Source organism: Mustela lutreola, chromosome X (assembly GCF_030435805.1).
Source record: "Mustela lutreola isolate mMusLut2 chromosome X, mMusLut2.pri, whole genome shotgun sequence".
Taxonomy (NCBI): domain Eukaryota; kingdom Metazoa; phylum Chordata; class Mammalia; order Carnivora; family Mustelidae; genus Mustela; species Mustela lutreola.
The window spans coordinates 19,696,647-19,715,191 of NC_081308.1; the positions used below are offsets into that span (position 1 = coordinate 19,696,647).

At 38.7% G+C, this 18,545-nt stretch overlaps 1 protein-coding gene across 7 annotated transcripts in view; it reads left to right on the forward strand.

Annotated features, from left to right (window-relative positions):
- ZFX (zinc finger protein X-linked) overlaps positions 1 to 18,545 on the forward strand; it is a 56,631-nt gene that overhangs the window by 10,888 nt on the left and 27,198 nt on the right. For 4 of the 7 annotated variants that reach the window (XM_059156485.1, XM_059156487.1, XM_059156482.1 and 1 more), the window contains 2 exons: positions 13,160 to 13,248; positions 16,174 to 16,743. In XM_059156485.1, coding sequence (XP_059012468.1) covers positions 13,188 to 13,248; positions 16,174 to 16,743 — 631 coding nt within the window. In that variant the 5' untranslated portion in view covers positions 13,160 to 13,187. Of the gene's footprint in view, positions 1 to 5,452; positions 5,479 to 13,159; positions 13,249 to 14,505; positions 14,561 to 16,173; positions 16,744 to 18,545 lie in introns of those variants that run through there. The other 3 variants (XM_059156483.1, XM_059156484.1, XM_059156486.1) reach the window with 2 other exon arrangements.

Here is an 18,545-nt window from a genome sequence, read left to right on the forward strand (position 1 = left end):
TAAAGGTTGCGAGATTAAGACCCACGTCAGCCTCCACACTCAGCAGGGAGTCTACTTGGGATTCTCTCTCTCCCTCTCCCTCTTCCTCTGTGCCCTGTGCCCGTGCCCTCCCCCCTGCCCATGCTCCGTGCTCCCTTGGGTTCTTTCTTTCAAAATAAATACATACATACATATGTACATAAATCTTTTTTTTTAACATCTGTTTCTTTGTTTGCCTCTCTTCTTCCCCTTTGCTGTTTTCTTTATGTCTTAAATTCCACATATGAGTGAAATGGTATTGATCTTTCTCTGACCTATTTCGCATAGCACAGTACTCTAGCTCTATCCGTGTCATTGCAAATGACAAGATGTCATTCTTTTTTATGGCCGAGTAATATTTCATTGTGTATATATACCACATCCATTCATTAGTTGATGGACACTTGGGCTGTTTCAAAAATTTGGTTATTGTAGATAATACTGCTATAAACATTGGAATGCATGTATACCTTTGAATTACTATTTTTGTATTTGGGTAAATAACTTATTGCAATCGCCAGATCATAGCATAGTTCTGTTTTTTTAACTTTTTGAGAAACCTCCATACTGTTTTCCACCGTGGCTGTACCAGTTTGTATTCCCACCAACAGTGCAAAGAGGGTTCCCCTTTCTCCACATCCGCACCAATACCTGTTGTTTCTTCTGTTGTTGATTTTATCCATTCTGACAGATGTGAGGTGATATCTCATTGTAGTTTTGATTTGTATTTTTCCTGATGATCAGTGATGTTGAGAATCTTTTGATGTGTCTATTCTCCATCTGTTTGTTTTCTTTGGAAAAGTGTCTCATTGTGTCTTCTGCCCATTATTTAATTGGATTATTTCTGTTTTGGGTGTTGAGGTTTTATAAATTCTTTATATATTTTAGATACCCTTTATCAAACATGTTATTTGCAAATGTCTTCTCCCATTCTGTAGTTTGCCTTTTAGCTTTGTTGATTGTTTCCTTTGCTGTGCAAGAGCTTTTTATTTTGATCATGTCCCAATAGTTTACTTTTGCTGTTGTTTCCCTTGCCTCAGGAGACGTATTTAGAAAGAAGTTTCTGTTGCCTATGTCGAAGAAGTTATTTGCTTGTGTTTTCTTCTAGGATTTTAATGTTTTCATTTCTCACATTTAAGTCTTTCGTCCATTTTGAATTTATTTTTGTGTGTGGTGTAAGAAAGTGGTCCAGTTTTCGTTCTTTTGCATGTAACTCCCAATTTTCCCAACCCCATTTATTAGAGAGACTTTTTTCCCATTGCATATTCTTTCCCACTTTGTCAAAGATTAATTGACTATATAGTTGTGGGTTTGAAGAGCAAGATTAACTTATCTATATGTTTGTGTTTTTTAATCACACTTAGAGTTTTCAAGTATTTTTATCAATGGGATTTAAATGTGTTACGTAAGAAAACTTTTGTCTTCAAGTCTATTAATTTTGTACCATCACACTATAAAACCATACTGATGGTAGTTTTTCATTTGATTCCTTTGGACTGCATAGTTATATCATATATAAATAAGTATAATTTCTTTTAAATAATTGTGGTTTGCATTGTATTATCTTACCTAATTACATTGGCTATAAATTCTCATGTAATCTTAATAATACTGTTATTGGGTGTACTTGTCTTTTGAGAGTGTTAGGGAGTTGGTGGGGCGGGACAGAGGGAGAGGGAGATAGATGATCTTAAGCAGGCTGCATGCCCAGTGCTGAGCTCTGTGCTGGGCTCAGACTCATGACTCTGAGATCATGACCTGAGGCAAAATTATGAGTCCGTTACTTAAGGGACTGAGCCATCCAGGCACCCCAGGGTGTCCTTGTTTCCATTGACTTTAGAAGGAATACTTTTAATGTTTTACCTTAATTGAATCGATGTCTTTTTTTTGTTATAAGTTCATACATCATTCTCCTATTCAAAAACATGTTGTGTAACATGCACTAGTTTAAGATTTGCTTATACTTGTGTTTTTTATAATTTATAAAATTGTTATAAAATTCACCCTTTAAAAATGTACAATTCAATGGTTTTTGGTAAATTCAGAGTTGTGCAACCATCACCACTAATTATAGGGCATTTTATCACCCCCAGAAGGAACCCTGTGTCCATTAGCAATCATGGTCACTAACTCCCACCCCTCACAACCACTAATCTACTTTCTATCTGTATGTATTTGCCTATTCTTGACATTTAATGCATGATCTTTTGTTTCTGGCTTCTGTCACTTAGCATATTCTTTCCAAGGATCATCCATGTTGTAGCATGTATTTGTGTTTCATTCCTGTTGTGTTTTTTTTTTTTTTTAAAGATTTTGTTTATTTATTTGACAGACAGAGATCACAAGTAGGCAGAGAGGCAGGCAGAGAGAGAGGAGGAAGCAGGCTCCCTGCTGAGCAGAGAGCCCGATGTGGGGCTCAATCCCAGAACCCTGGGATCATGACCTGAGCCGAAGGCAGAGGCTTTAACCCACTGAGCCACCCAGGCACCCCTCCTGTTGTGTTTTTTTAAAAAGATTTTATTTATTTGAGAGAGACACCCCATGTGTACAAGTGAGAATGAGCTGGGGGAGGGGCAGAGGGACATGCAGACTCCCTGCTGAGCACAGAACCTGGATCCCAAGGTGGGGTGATGTGGGCTCTCTTCTATGGGCTCAATCCCAGTACCCTGAGATTATGAACTGAGCCAAAGTCAAATGTTTAATGGACTGAGCAACCCGGGCCCTCCATTCCTGTTGTATTTTTGTTTTTTTTGTTTTAGATTTTATTTATTTATTTGACAGACGGAGATCACAACTAGGCAGAGAGGCAGGTGGGTGCGAGGAATAGAGAGAAGCAGGCTCCCTGTGGAGCAGAGAGCCTGATGCGGGGCATGATCCCAGGACCCTAGGATCATGACCTGAGCTGAAGGCAGAGAGGTTTGAACCCACTGAGCCACCCAGGCGCCCCTGTATTTTTTAACTGTTAGGAAAATAATCTTTCTGGGCTACCTGGCTGGCTCAGTAGGTACAGCATTGTGACTCTTGATCTTGGAATTGTGAGTTTGAGCACCATGTTGGGTACAGAGATTACTTAAAAATAAAACCTTTTAAAAAATCTTTATATTACAGTGTAACGGAGTATTTATTTTTAAATATATTTTTAAAGATTTATTCCACAAGTGAGCAGGAGCAGGAGGATAGGCAGAGGGAGAAGGAGAAGCAGACTCCTCGCCAAGCCAGGGAACCCCATGTAGGGATGTGGGGCCTGATCTCAAGACCCAAGGAGAAGGCAGATACCTAACCCACTGAGCTACCCTGGCGCCTCCTGAGTAGTTTGTTTTAAATAAAAAGTAAATGTTTCAGAGTATGGGAAATGAAAAGTGGACAAAAAAGGAGACATCCTGACTAATTGTTAAATTATGACCCTGCCCAAACCTGGAGAGAATACTGCTAAAAACGACATATAACAGAAATAGATGTTGAATTTCAACTTTTTTGGCATCTAGTGAGAGTATTAGGATTTTACTTTTTTGACCCATTAATTTGGGCCATTATTTGGCTCCATCCTTGAATTCCGGAATAACCATAGTTTGTCAAGGTCTGTGTGTGTCTGTGTGTACATGCTTTTTACATGATGGATCACATTTGCGAACACTTCACTTTGGATTCATAATTAATCAAGTTTGTGGTTTGATTACATTATTTTAGTTAGGTTTTTTTAAAAATAGCAAGATTTTGTAAAAGAAAGAGAAAGCTTTTCTCCTCTTTTCTCCTCTTTTTCCTTTATTCAAAAAAATTTCCCCACAATTTCATGGTGATTGGGTTTTCCTTTAATGAATTAATAATGCTTTACACATTTCTCATTAATGTGCTAACACAGAATTATAGGCTATTTTCTTACAGGATTTAAAATTTTTTTGTGTGTTTATCATTTCAAATTATATGTTTGTGCTTTCTCTCAGTCTCTGCCCCCCCCCCCATTTTAGATTATTATCTAGTAGTATTTTGCTATCTCCCCAAACTCCTGAAAAGAGCCAGGTTTAGATTCTTTTGGTGAGGTATAAATTGACTGGCTCCCTAACTTTGCCCCAGAGAATGATGGTGGAATTAATGCTGCTGATACTTAACCTGGAGCTGATACTCAGTGGAGCATGCCACTGTTAGTCATATAAGAAGCAGGTGATCCCTCAACATAGGGTTTATAAAAAGAAAAAGAGGAGAAAGCAGGTGTGTTGCAAACCAATCCCTGTGGTGTCTAGCCTGGTCTTTTTTTTTTTTTTTCCTCTTTTTAATTATGAAAGGATTTAACAAGTTAGAGGTATAAAACATACTACTAATTGCTTTAGCAAAAAATCAGTATAAAAACATTCCATGATTCTGCAACTGTGAATTTACAAATTTTGTTATGGGGCACCTGGGTGGCTTAGTTGGTGAAGTGGTTGCCTTCGGCTTAGTTCATGATCCCAGGGTCCTGGGATGGAACCCCACATCAAGTTCCCTGCTCAGAGGAGAGCCTGCTTCTCCCTGTCCCTCTGCCTGCTGCCCCCCACCCTCGCTTGTGCTCTCTGTCTCTGCCAAAGAAATAAAATCCTAAAAAATTTCTTTTTTGTTATAGTTGTTGAAAAGCCTGGCATTATATTTTTTGCCAGTGTTTAACACATACAGAGAACATTGTTAGTGTCAGTAGAACCTTGTAAACCCAAAGTCCTGTATTTAGGAAAAGCCATAATAAGCAGCATGTGTTCATGTAGGTAAGGGAAAAAGTAGGGTCGTGTTGGTGATCTGGCAAGACAGTAATTTTAAGACGTTTCATAGTTTAAGAATATTTAAAATAGCTTAAAAACTCTAAATCTGTAATACATGGTTTATATAACTAGTTGCCAGAAAACTAAGAAAAGCACTAGCTTGAATGAAGTAACATGAAAACAAGAATGCTTTAATCTAAAAAAAAAAAAAGACCACCCAAATTCTAATGCATTATCAGAAAGATTTTCAAATATAAGGAGACATTACTCATTAAGAAGGAATTTGATAAGAAAAGTACTTAGTTAACTATGGGAATAATCAGTTCAAGAAATGAATTAAATGCCCAGTTTTGGGAAAGATGGCAAGTACAAGAAAAAGGAAAAGGGGAGGAACAGAGTTTCTAATAATACCAATCTTTCTTCATCATGTACTGTATTTAACAGAGATTGACCTTTTAAAAATGCTGCCCCTCCACATGCAGTTTATTTTCATTAACTATTTCATGTACAATGTAGTTTAAATTAATCTCCCGTTCATATTATGTCAGGAACCTGCTTTTATCCTTCGGTCACATCAAGTGTTTGACATTTTCCCACTCCAGTACACCTGCAACTAAAGGCAGAATACTTCATTAGAGGAAATATGTGAGTAGGATTTCTGTTCAAAATCTCAATAAAGACTAATAAACTATTTAAAAATTATTTTTCAGGACAAAATCAAGAAGAGTGATCCAAAGTGAGTTTTTATACATTATTATTTTTTTTAACTGAAGTGTAGGTGACATACAGTGTTCCTAGTTCCAGTGTATTATATATTATTGTATAGTATATGTGGTACAGTATATTCAGTATATTAAAATGTAGTGACTCAACATTTATATACCTTATGAAGTAATCACCATGATAAATTTAGCTACTATCTGTCACTGTACAAAGTTTTTACAGATCATTAACTGAATTCCCTATTCTGTACATTTTACCTATCTTACTTAATTTATAACTAAAAGTTTGTACCTTTTACATCCCTTCCATTTTGTCCATCCTTCTACCCCCCTACGGTAGATTGTTGTGTAATGAACCTGGATTGACATATTATTAAGTGAATTAAATAGCAATATTTTCATATGCTTTACATAAGAAAAACTAGTTAGAAAGGATATGCATTTCCTAACATCAAGCTACAGACTTAAAGGCCTTTAAAAACTCTAGTGCTTGGTGTTGACGGCACATCAGTACATCTAGGTTCAGAGGGTCCTTTGGCAGCTCTAAGTCTGAGCATGAATAAGGGCTTTGGAAAAATAAGGCATTAAGAAGACTTGTCATTTTAGGACCAGATTTTAATAGATTTTGCAAGTTCAAACTCTTAGACTTTAAACAAAACAGTGAAGTTATTGATTGGCTCGGTTTGGTTCTATGGAAAAAACTGATCTGTAACAAAAGCTTGGCATTGAGATTTTGAGCAAGTGTACAAAAGTTCCGAGTAGGGCAAGGCAAGGAAGGATGACGGGATTCGGGTATTCATAGCAGTAAGCATTTCTCTTCCTCCTCGTATCACAGAGGGTGGGCAAGGTTGTTTGAAAATAAAATATATTATTCTTCAGGAATGGAATTTGAGATAAAGCTATTAGATTAATATTGTTAATTATATACATCTCTTTCCTTAGTTTTTTTTTTTTTTTTAAGATTTTATTTATTTTAGAGCACTCACAGGAGAGCAGGGTGAGAGGCGGCGGGGGGGGGGGGGGAGGAGAGAACCCCAAGCAGACTCTGAACTGAGGGTGTGGAGCCCAAGGTGGGGCTGGCTTGATGTCACGACCCTGAGATCGTGACCTGAGCTGAAACCAACAGTTGGATGCTTAACTGACTGTGCCACCCAGGCACCCCTCCTTAGTTTTTGAGTATTTGATCTGTCAAGTGTTGGTAAGAGTTGTAACTTGCCACTACTATTAATTTTTTCTTTCTGTCTCATAGTTTTGTTTTTTTTTTTTTTAAGATTTTGTTTATTTATTTGACAGATCACAAGTAGACAGAGAGGCAGGCAGAGAGAGAGGAGGAAGCAGGCTCCCTGCTGAGCAGAGAGCCCCATGTGGGGCTCGATCCCAGGACCCTGGGATCATGACCTGAGCTGAAGGCAGAGGCTTTGACCCACTGAGCCACCCAGGCGCCCCATATTTTCATGTTTTATTTGATACATGCAAATTCTTAATGATTTCAAATTCAAGATAGACTAGAGAACACACACATTTTACTCCCCCCCCCTTTGAAAATCATATTGAAGAAGCAGAAAAATCCAGAGAAATAAAAAAAAAAACTGACAGGTATGCCACTTGTCATCCAGAATATGACAAATTTCTGGTTGAATAAAGCAATTGAGAATCAAAAAATGGCAGTACCATAGGGAGCTTAGTGAACCTGTAGCCTTTTTCAAAAAGTTGGAAGGACCATCCAGAAATTTCATTCTGCATTATTCCTAGTCTCAGAAGCAGGGATGTCTGAAAGAGCGAGCTGAGGTCACAGCCAGTTAATTAAAGATATGGAAAGCTAAATCATTTACCTATGAGTATAGATGTCTTCTCATGTGGTTTTCCTCCTGAGATAATGCCAGAAATTCAGCACTCTGATTTACAGATTGTCCATAGGAAATTCCATTGTGTGGATACTGTGGGGAGAAAGGGACAGTGCTTAAGGTAGCTTGTAGTTAATCTGAGGGTTATTGGACCTCCCGTACCTGGAAGATGGGATGCTTGTCCCTCATTAAAGGAAAGCCTGGCTGTTTACATGGTTCTTTTCTCTCCCTTGGCCTCATCCTTCTAGACTATAGAGCTCTCAATGTGGTCATAATTTAGATTCATTGCTAGGCATATAGGGATTCTCACTTGAGCTGAGGAAATACAATCCAGTTATCAGAATGTAACTTTAGTCTTGACCTTCATCTACAGATATTAATTGACAATCTAGAAGAATCATGCTTTTGAGGAAAATCAGTCTGAAAGAGGCACCAAATCTAAACACTTAAATAATGAGACAGCAGAGGAGACAGTTTAATTTAGAATATAGAGTTAACTTCAGATCTTCAGAGATATTTGGGAAGATACTGTATCCACCAAAAAAAAAAAAAAAAAAAAAAAAAGAGAAAAGATTGCTGTGAAAAAGAAGCTAAGTCTATTTTGATCTTAGAATATGACCTAAAAACTCAGTTGACGGGGTAAAGATCAAATTAGCTAGCTTAGAGAAAAGAGTTTAGGGGTTTTTAGAATGTAGTTGAAAGAAAATATGAAAGAAAACGCAACATGGAGGCTAGATTTAGGAGTCCTTACATCATATAACAGAAATTCTAATATGAATGAATAGAGAAGATGGGAGGAAATACAAAAACAACAGAAGAAAATTCCTTGAGTTCAAGAAGGGCTCAGGGTTTTTTTTTTCTTTTGAAGCGATCTCTGTGCCCAACACCGGGCTCGAACTCATGACCCTGTGATCAAGAGTCCCACATGTTAAGACTGAGCCAGCTCAGTGCCCCCCAGAAGGGCTCAAGTCTTTTAATTGGAAAGGCCCCATTGGGTTCTGGATGTAAGAAATCAGAGCTTTGTAGAGAGGTAGCAGTGAAAATAAAGAGGACTTGACAAAAATTTAAGAGTGGCTAGCTTAGAGGCAAACTTAATTTAAGGGCAGAATTGGTAAGAAAAGTGAAATATAATTCCATTAGGTATCTGAAGAAATAATGGCCAACTTCGAACAACATGGGGTAAAAATTAGAAATGTAGCTTAAGAGGGAAGATATTAATTAGGCTTTAAATGTAAATTTTCACCAGTTCCACTTTTGCTCTAAGAAAAATCTCAAGAGTATGTGACTTGATTTCAGGGTCTCAAGTTCGAGCCCCATTTGGGGGTAGAGTTTACTTAAGAGAAAGAAAGAAGAGTTCTCTTAGAAACAGATCTGCTTTTTGCCTTTCTTGCAGCTTGAGCAATTCCATTTGCTGTGTACAGTACAGTTTGGTTCTCTGAGTTTGACTTAGGGAGAGGAACTAGGGTTGAGCCATAAAATTAAAAGGCAGTGAGTTTTGGGGAGGCCAAAAGCAGAAAAGTAATTCTTGTATGCGTAATAGCTGCAGAAAGCAAAGTGAATATGTAAGAACCCTGTTAACTTGCTCAAGAAGGGAGATCATTACAATGTCTAGGCATCAAGAGATCCAAGATGGAAATATATTCTTTACCCTAATTTAAGATAGATAAATGCCCTTGCTATACCTGTTAACTTGGTATGGTATTTTTACTGCTTTATTTTAAAGAATGGAAGAAAGTTTTTGTGAATTTGTTGAGTTTTGCTCATCCCATTATTTCCCTTAAAACTGTGTTTTTCTCTTGTGAATCCTTCCACACCATGGTTAGGATCATGATTTTTGCAAGTGGGAAGGGACTGTTTTATTGACCTTGAGGGGAGAATGGGATCGCAGAAGTATTTTTGAGGACATTTGGTAATCAGACAAAATGTTAGTATGTGTTCACCTAAATGGTTAAGAGTATTGGTTCTCTGAACCATTCTGCTTATTTGCCTCCAGATTCAGCTCTGGCCTTGGTTTTTGCAGCAGTGGCAGGGGCAATTTCAGTTATGTTATTAGTGCACATTTCCCCACTCTTAGTTTTTCCTAATCCTGAGAACTCTTCTAAGTAGTTTCTGTTCTAAGAACATTGGTTTCATTCTGATTATCAGAATTACTTCTAACCACACAGGGGTTACAAAGTTGAAGGATAGTCCTCTCCGCTTGAAGGTACAAAACGTGTTTTTTCCTGATGTGAATTTTGTAATGACAAAAAAGAGTGAAAAATAATCAGTCAAAACTGTTTAATAATTACTGCTCACCTATGTCAAAAATAAGTTGAGTGGATACCCACCACTTGGGCCAGTATATCTGTTAGAAAATAAATGGATAGGATGTAAAATGATGGGAATAATGGCTAATAAGTCTGTTGTGATGGCTGGGGTTAATATTTTCGAGCAGCTGGCATGTTGGGGAACTGCAGGCTTTCTGAGCAAGGGTCAAAGCGGTGCTTGGGAGGATCAGTGTGCAGCAGATGTGACTTGCAGGACCGCCTCCTCAGGACTTGGCCCCAGCCCTCACACGGAACGTGCTTCCTCCTCATTTGTTGTGGGAGTGGCAGAAAGGCCAGTGGAGAGGCTATTTTCATCCCCCGTTCCCGGGGCGGGGGGGTGGGGGCGGGGCACGGTGGGGGTGGGTGGTGGGAATCAGGAAATAGGAAGCTCAGAGTAAGCGGTGACGCTGGAAATAGAGAGGGACAGATTCCTGAGAAGTTGTGGAGAAGAAACGGAGAAGGGCTGACAACCTGATTGAATTTAAGCAGGGAAGAAGGAAAAGGCCATAGTGGTCATGTCAGGAGAAAGCAGGGTTCTGTCCTGATGAAAATGTTCCACAGGCAGTCTGGTGGAAGTAAGTGTTAGGGCTATCCCGAGTATGTGGATTTGGGGACTCATCTTTGTGTACATGGCAGTTGAAACCGTGGAATAAAAAGAATAAAAGAGGGCTGATCTTTTGGGGGCAAGGCTGCAGTAAGGAGTGGGGAGGCAGAGTAACCAGCAGTTGGCAAGGTGGGAAGAGAAATGAGAGAAGGAGAGAATCCTGGAATCCAGGGGAGTGATTATCTGTCAAATGGAAAAGCCAAGGAGGATGAATACCCAGCAAAAGAATTTTTAGTGTGCGGGTTGAGAATTCTTAGAGCTGATGGGCTTGGGTTTTGTAGGGAAACTGGAGAGAGGGCCTTAATACCCTAACCTATTTATTGGCCTCTTAATTGGCTTAATTTTGGAAAGTAGTATGCCATTATGTTTAGAAGATTAATTTACTGTTTATCATTTTGTAATTACATTTTTAAGGGGGGGGAAGAGAAAACATTATGGTCAGAGATGATTTTATTATATTTATTTTTATTTTCTAAAGAATTTATTTATTTTTGAGAAAGTGAGAGAACACGAGTGGGGGGCCAGAGGGAGAGGGAGAAGCAGTCTTCCCACTGAGCAGGAAGCCTGACAGGGGGCTTGATTCCAGGACTCAGGACCAACTGAGCCACCCAGATGCCCTGCCAGAGGTGATTTTAATGCGGAGAGAGCAGTTGACAAATTATTTAAAGCGTGTATATTTTCCATTTTTCATAGTTGAAAATATTTTGTTCCTTTTAATTCGAAGCAGTTTGAATAAATAACACAAAACAGGTCCTTCTTTGAAAATGACTATGTCTCAGAGATGACATGTTGAAAATCATTTGTTATATTAATGTTATTTCAGTTTTTCATGGATGTTTAAGAACTATTTATATGTATGTTTAACATCTGAAAATAAGTTATATAAAAATAAATATTGCAACAAGTAAAATCAGTAAAAGGATAAAAGTTCTGTAGAAATTGAGAGGAAGGAGAGATTATTTTCGTGTGTGTGTGTGTGTGTGTGTGTGTGTGTGTTGTTTGAGGGGATTTGGGGTAAAGGTCTAAGCAGAGTTAATAAGGGAAAGGAGTGCCAGGTAGAGGCAACCCTGAGCTCAGTGTAGAGCTGGCATCTTAGTGGGGACATGGGACAGTTTTGTTTGGCTGAAGTATGTTCCTGAAGTCCTCGGGGGAGGTGGTTGAAGGGAAGGTAGGGGAGAGAATGATGGAAAGATAGTTTGGGGCTGGAATTCAGAAGATGGCAGGAGTGTGAACTTTATTTGGAAGCAGCCCGAATCCATTAAATATTTTTCAACAGAAGAGTGACATCATCTAGGTGAATCTTTAGAAAAATGACTCTTGGGGCACCTGGCTGGCTCATTCACCATGTGGGACTCATAATCTGGGGGTTGTGAGTTTGAGCCCCATGTTGGTTATAGAGATTACTAAAATAATAAACTTGAAAAATTTTGTACTTTCTGTTATTTGGAATTTTAGTAAGAGGCATTCAGTCCTTATATCACCAGCAAAAAATGATAAATGTAAAAGAAAAATGCATCTAAATAGTACCATTTAGGCTGGATTAGAAAGTGAGAAAGTAGATAAGGAAACCAATGAGGGAGGAGGTTTATGCAGTATTTACAACATGAATAAACCACAATCCTTTATTAGTAATTAGTATTAAATGTGTAGTATTTAATTAGTTAAGATTTTCAGTTTTTAAAGATTTACTTATTTTAGAGAGAGTGAGAGCTTCTGTGTGTGAGCAGTGAGAGGGGGCAGAGGGAGAGGGAATCCTCCAGCTGACTTCCCTGCTAAGTGCAGAGGAGCCCAGTGCAGGGCTTGATCCCACAACCCCAAGATCATGACCTGAGTAGAAACCAAGAGTCAGCTGCTCAATCGACTGAGCTACTTAGGCGCCCCAAGTTTTTTTGTTTTTGTAAGTTTGGGCTTAAGTAGAAAAAAGGGAGCATTAAGGTCATTGGGTTGTCATGTAAAAACCCAAGGCAAGTAAGGTTCTTTAGCTGGGTTTCAGAAAGGTCTAGAACCAGGAGCTAAAAAGCTTTTGGTAAACCTCCCCTCCCTACTCCCTCTACTTTATTTCTCCAGGCATTCCGTGGATTCTTTTTTTTATTTTTTTATATGTAAAACTTGTCTCACTAATCTAACCTGAAGTTGGAAAATGGCCTTCCTCATGTCCTGTGTTACAACCAGGGTTGGTAGTGGTGGGGAGAAGACCTTTGTTCATGGTTTCAGATTGTCAGGGATAAGACTTTGATTTTATTATGCTCACAGATGAACTTGTGTTTACTTTTTTTTACCTAGTGCCAGTCACATGTGGCCTGGAGAGCATAAGTACACTGTGGGAATTTACTTCTCTAGATTGGAGGGTCAGTTAAGAGGGGTCAGTGTAAGTTAGGCAGAATGCCCAAGGGGTGGTTTTTTTTTTTTTTAAGATTTTATTTATTTATTTGACAGAGATCACAGGTAGGCGGAGAGGCAGGCAGAGAGAGAGGGGGGGGAAGCAGGCTCCCCGCTGAGCAGAGAGCCAGATGTGGGGCTTGATCCCAGGACCCTGAAATCATGATTTGAGCTGAAGGCAGAGGCTTAACCCACTGAGCCACTCAGGCATCCCGGATAAATTTTTTTTTTTTTTTTTAAGATTTTATTTATTTATCAGAGGGGGGGGGGAAGAGCGAGCACAGGCAGACAGAATGGCAGGCAGAGGCAGAGGGAGAAGCAGGCTCCCCGCCGAGCAAGGAGCCCGATGTGGGACTCGATCCCAGGACGCTGGGATCATGACCTGAGCCGAAGGCAGCTGCTTAACCAACTGAGCCACCCAGGCGTCCCCCAGATAAATTTTTGATAGGTGTTCATCTCTCATGCAATTTCGAATGTTTCAGAAATGTAAATGTCATGATGAGATTTTTAATACATGATATTAAAAAAGTAATGCTTGGTTTACTTTTTTTTTCTGATTTAGGAACTGTGACTGATGAGAATTAAAGGCCATGGATGAAGATGGACTTGAATTACAACCACAAGAGCCAAACTCATTTTTTGATGCAACAGGTATAACTTGGGTTGTTGTGCTTCCCAACTACCAGATTTGGAGTTGGCTATCAAGTGGACAAATTGCTAGACTCTCACATTGATACTCACACTTGGGTATATTTTTATCCTGTCACGCCTACATTTGTTAAGATGAGCACATCATTATTCCTGTCCTTAAAAATGTCCTCACAACCAGCATTCGTGTTCTTCTCCATAACAGCAGCAGTATCAAAACGCGGGTGCTCCCTTTAATTACTCGCATCTTGCCGAGTTACAGTGCTGAGTCCGGTTATTTCTCCCTTTGAAAATGTTCCTTGCTTACATCTCTTCATTTGACTTCCTCCCTCATAGACGTTCTCTGTTGTCTCATTCTTAGTCTTTAGTAACTTTTAAATTCTTTTCCTTACCCTTAGTCTCTTTTGTCCTGCCCACCAATTAGAATACTGATCAAAAAAATAACATGTGGATTGTATCCTTTCTCTGTTTTCCATTACCCTGAAGGTAAAATATAAGCCCCAGGCCCTTCACATTCTGACCCTATCCTGCTTTTACAACCGTGTCTCTCACAGGGTGACAAAAGGAGCCCTCTGCTTCAGGAAGATGGAGTCTTCCCTCACTCTCCAAACTCCAAGGACGATGAAATTCATGAAGTTCTAAAAATAGGAAATAAAATGTTTTTACAGTTTCAGGTTACCCATGATTGCAGTTGTGTAGCATTGTACAATGATTATGCTAGGTTTTATAATGTAAAATGGTTTTTTATCCCACTAGCTAGCCACCCTTTTAAATAAAATGTTGACTGGTTTTCCATTGGACTTAAAATGGTCATATTGCAGTATATTAAATAGTGATTCAGTTTATCAGGAAGTTAAATATTAATAATTTTAAATTTTAATTTTTCCTTCAATCCTCTTTAATCTCTAAATCCAGTAGGGGTATATTTATTTTTCTTAGAATAGTCTTTTAACTTACATTTGGTAACTTCAGTTTGATAATGATAAATGCAAAGGTATAATTCTCTCTTCATTAGAACATGAAGTAGAATTAATGTGCTTGAAAGAGAGACTAAGCTCTTTGGAGAAAAACACACACTATTTAGTAGCTTAATCTTGCCACAAGTGAGCCTAGGTCATTGGCTAAGTGGTAGATTGAAGGGCTGTTGCATTTCAGCCCTGATTGTTAACACTACGGTGTTTGTTTATCTTTGAGCAAGTCACTTAATCTGTCAGGGCCTCCATTTTCATGTCCTAATAATAATGAAACCTCTCATTACAGTTTTTCAGAATACTTCCCATACATTCCCATTTGATCATCACAACAGTCCTGTGAGGTATGCATGGCAGATACTACTGTCCTCATTTGACTGATGAGGAAACCGAAACTCAGAGGTTAAATGACTTGCCCAAGGTCACAAAACGAACAAGTGTCCAAACTGTATTCTCTGATTTAGATTTTATAACCGCTCTTCTTGCCACCAAATGCTCTCATCTTCATGTCTGTGAAATGGAGATTACAATGATCTTTTGCTGATGTTAATATTGAGAATATGGAATATAAATGAGAATAAAGCATTTTGTAGAAGTTCTATAGAAATTAAAGCAAACATACTCTGTATTATTTCTAGATGTGATTAAAATGGATATTAACTGGCTGTAAGATTTCCTACATCTTTTTAATGATTTTTTTTTTGGCCCTTGTTAGTAATTCTTTGTTAAACAAAGCCATATGTCTCTGAGGACCTGGCCAGTGACACACAATTGTTGAGTTAGGCAGCTGCTTGGACTCAGCCTGGTTTGAGTCACTTCCAGAAGCACCAATCAACAGAGTAGCATTTTAGGTTAAGACTTTTATAAAACTTTGCTTTTCTCTAGACCAGGATCCAAGATACTGGATTTGTTTTCTTTTATCCTATGTTTTTGGCATGGATATTTTATTTTGATTCCCATTTGTGGCATTCGTTCAGATTAATATTTACAGCGCACCATAATTGTGCACACTGTGTGATCTTGGTGAAGTCATTTAATCTCAGCGGGGCTTCAGTTGATTCAACCCTCTACCTTTATTCCTTAATTGCAGAGTGGACTAGAGTAAGGTTTCTTATATTTTGAGGAGCTGCCTGGGGGATTGGGTTATAGGGGGACAGGAAGAGGCTGGGCGGAGACTGAATACCCTGGTGAAGTTGGGGCAGGCACCGTTCCAACTAACTTTGGCCTCCACCACTCCAGAGCAGCTGCACTTTTATGCATCTCATCTGTCCACAGAGACTCCTTAGCCAGTTGTCTTTTCTCTGTAACTGTGGCCTCCTAGCCCTCTTCTCATTTATGCCCTGATCCTTTTATATCCTAGATTCAGAGGATAATTTCTAAATTTCCACAGTCATAAATGGAGGGTATTGGTGAGATACTGTTCTAGAACAAAGGGGGATAAAAATGGAAGGGGTGAAAATAAAAGAGATACATGAGAGAGGTGGAAAGATGAAAAAATATGAGCTGAGGAGAAAGAGATGGAACAAGAAGGAAAAATAAATGAGAACATATATAATGAAGGAAAATGGTGTATTTGTCGCCTGAACTTGCATTACTTATTTTTATAATCATCCCTTAAGTACCTTTGTATATGGGATTAGCTTTAGTGAGCCCAGAATTTTACTCTGATGATTTTCTGTGTGTGTGTGTGTGTGAGACTGTCTCGGGTGCCTAATGTTTTCCTGTATTTCCTTATGTGTCAGTTGATTTGGGATGAGAGTAAAAGTTCTTGTATTAAAAATTTATGTTTCTGGTATGATTCAAAAATAGATTCCCTCTTTGATCTGTATTAGTGTTTGAGAAAACTGAGGAGCTAGTCTGTTTTACTGGTAGGAATTAAATAGTTTCTACATTATTTGAGGTAGTCATGCACACCTACATGTGATTTGTGATTTCAGTTTTGTTTTTTTTTTTTAAGGAGCTGATGCTGCACACATGGACGGTGATCAGATTGTTGTGGAAGTACAAGAAACTGTTTTTGTTTCAGATGTTGTGGATTCAGACATAACTGTGCATAACTTTGTTCCTGATGACCCAGACTCAGTTGTGATCCAGGATGTTATTGAGGATGTTGTTATAGAAGATGTTCAGTGCCCTGATATCATGGAAGAAGCAGATGTGTCTGAAACGGTCATCATTCCTGAGCAAGTGCTGGACTCAGATGTCACTGAAGAAGTTTCTTTAGCACATTGCACAGTCCCAGATGATGTTTTAGCTTCCGACATTACTTCAGCCTCAATGTCTATGCCAGAACACGTCTTGACGAGTGAATCCATACATGTGTCTGATGTTGGACATGTTGAACACGTGGTTCATGACAGTGTAGTGGAAGCAGAAATCGTCACCGACCCTCTGACAACGGACGTCGTTTCAGAAGAAGTACTGGTAGCAGATTGTGCCTCTGAAGCAGTCATAGATGCCAATGGGATCCCTGTGGACCAGCAAGATGATGACAAAAGCAACTGTGAGGACTACCTTATGATTTCCTGTAAGTCTTGGGGTACCATGATTGTCAAAGGTATTTTTGAAGGCTGTCTTTCCTAACTTACATCAGGGGTGAAACTTTTCTCGACTTCTATAAAATTAAAGTAAATCTCATAGATCTACCTGCATTGTTTCAGTGTGGAGCCTATAAGATAACCCAAAATTAAGAAAAGTGAAATGGTGCAGAGTAAAGAGGCGTTTCTCTATAAGGACACAATAGAAAGATGAGATTTCTTCAGTCTAGAAAGACAAAGATGGAAAGGAGTAGAACTGAACTTTCTGAAATCATGAAGGATGTGATTAGGCTGTTATGAGCCTTTATTAGAATTAGGAATCCTCTTGAAACTAAAAAGGAGTTCAACTTGGAAAAAAGTGTATAATCAAACTAACATTCTTGTATATGGATGCACAGTGCTACTTATGTACTACTTACGTACTTACCCTACTTACATGTGAAATGCTATTTCTGTAACAGCATGGAAAAGAGCTCTGGCATAGTATTGAAACTTTAAATGATTCCAAAACGTGATTTCAAGTATGATGGACTCATAGTAGGTTATTGAAGAAAGTAAGGTGTTTTGGAATACACTTGAACATTTCTAACTTAACGTCTGGAAGGATAGCTGTATCTTTATACAACCTGTTTCTTGGTACCACTTTCAAAGATAAAATCCTCAATTGGATAGACCACAGTTCTGACCCAGTATGGGGATTCTTGTGCCTTTAGGAACTAAACGTCAAACAAAGACTCACAGACTATTTGCTTATATAAATTCACAAGACTGTTTGCTTTGCTTGAATACCTGTTACAATAGAGGAATTTCACATAACATATATTGGAGTCCACCAGCATTTTAAGAAATACTTTTTAAAAGCTCCCGATTTTGGAAATTGAGAATTCTTTGTGTGAAGAGGAAGAAAACGCCTTCATTGAACACATGTGTTTGGTTTCCCTACTCTGTGTTAGACATTGTTGTAAGTAGTGCAGATATGGATAGGTGATAAATAAAAAAAATATATAAAACCACTGTTGCTAGAGAGCTCACAGCCTATTGCAGGAGAGAAAGAGAGATTGCCCTGTGATGCAGAGACATGACCAAGTTGCTGTGGAGACCAGGTGGAGTTGCTGACCTGAGCTCAAGGACGAGTTCTAGTTTTTACCAGGTGAAGAAGGGCACGAGTTGGGAGACATTCGAGGCAAATTGTATAGAATGTTTAAAAAGAAAAAAAAAAAAAAAAAGTCCTGGCTGTTGCTGGGAATGATGGGAACTTTAGGAGGTACTTGTATATCTTTGGGTACTTCTTGGTGAATTCATTAGAACAAATTTCTTGAAACAGAATTGCTAGATCAGAGGATATACACATTTATAAGTCTGGTGATATTGCCTCAATATTCTGCCCAATAATAATTCCCCCACCAGGTTTATGAGAAGATCCATTTCCCTACACAACTGACCAACACGGTATTATTTTCCTTTTTAGTTTCTGCCAATCTCACAGGGAAAAATATGATAGCCATTTGAAGTTTGAGTTTATTTTAGCAAGATAATTTTGATAGTGATACAGAATAAGAATAGATGAGGGAGAGACTGGTGGTGGAGGTCAGTTGAAATGGTTCATTTATGAGATAAAGAAGATCCTAAGTGCCTTCATAGGAATGGGGATGAAAGGGGGAACTGGATTCAAGAGTTCAGGAAGTAAAATGAATGGGATTTGGTGACAGATATAATAGGGGTGGGGAGCTGAGGGAGAAAAAAATTCATGGAGGAGCCTAAGATTTCTGCCTTGGGAAATTGGGTGCCTGGG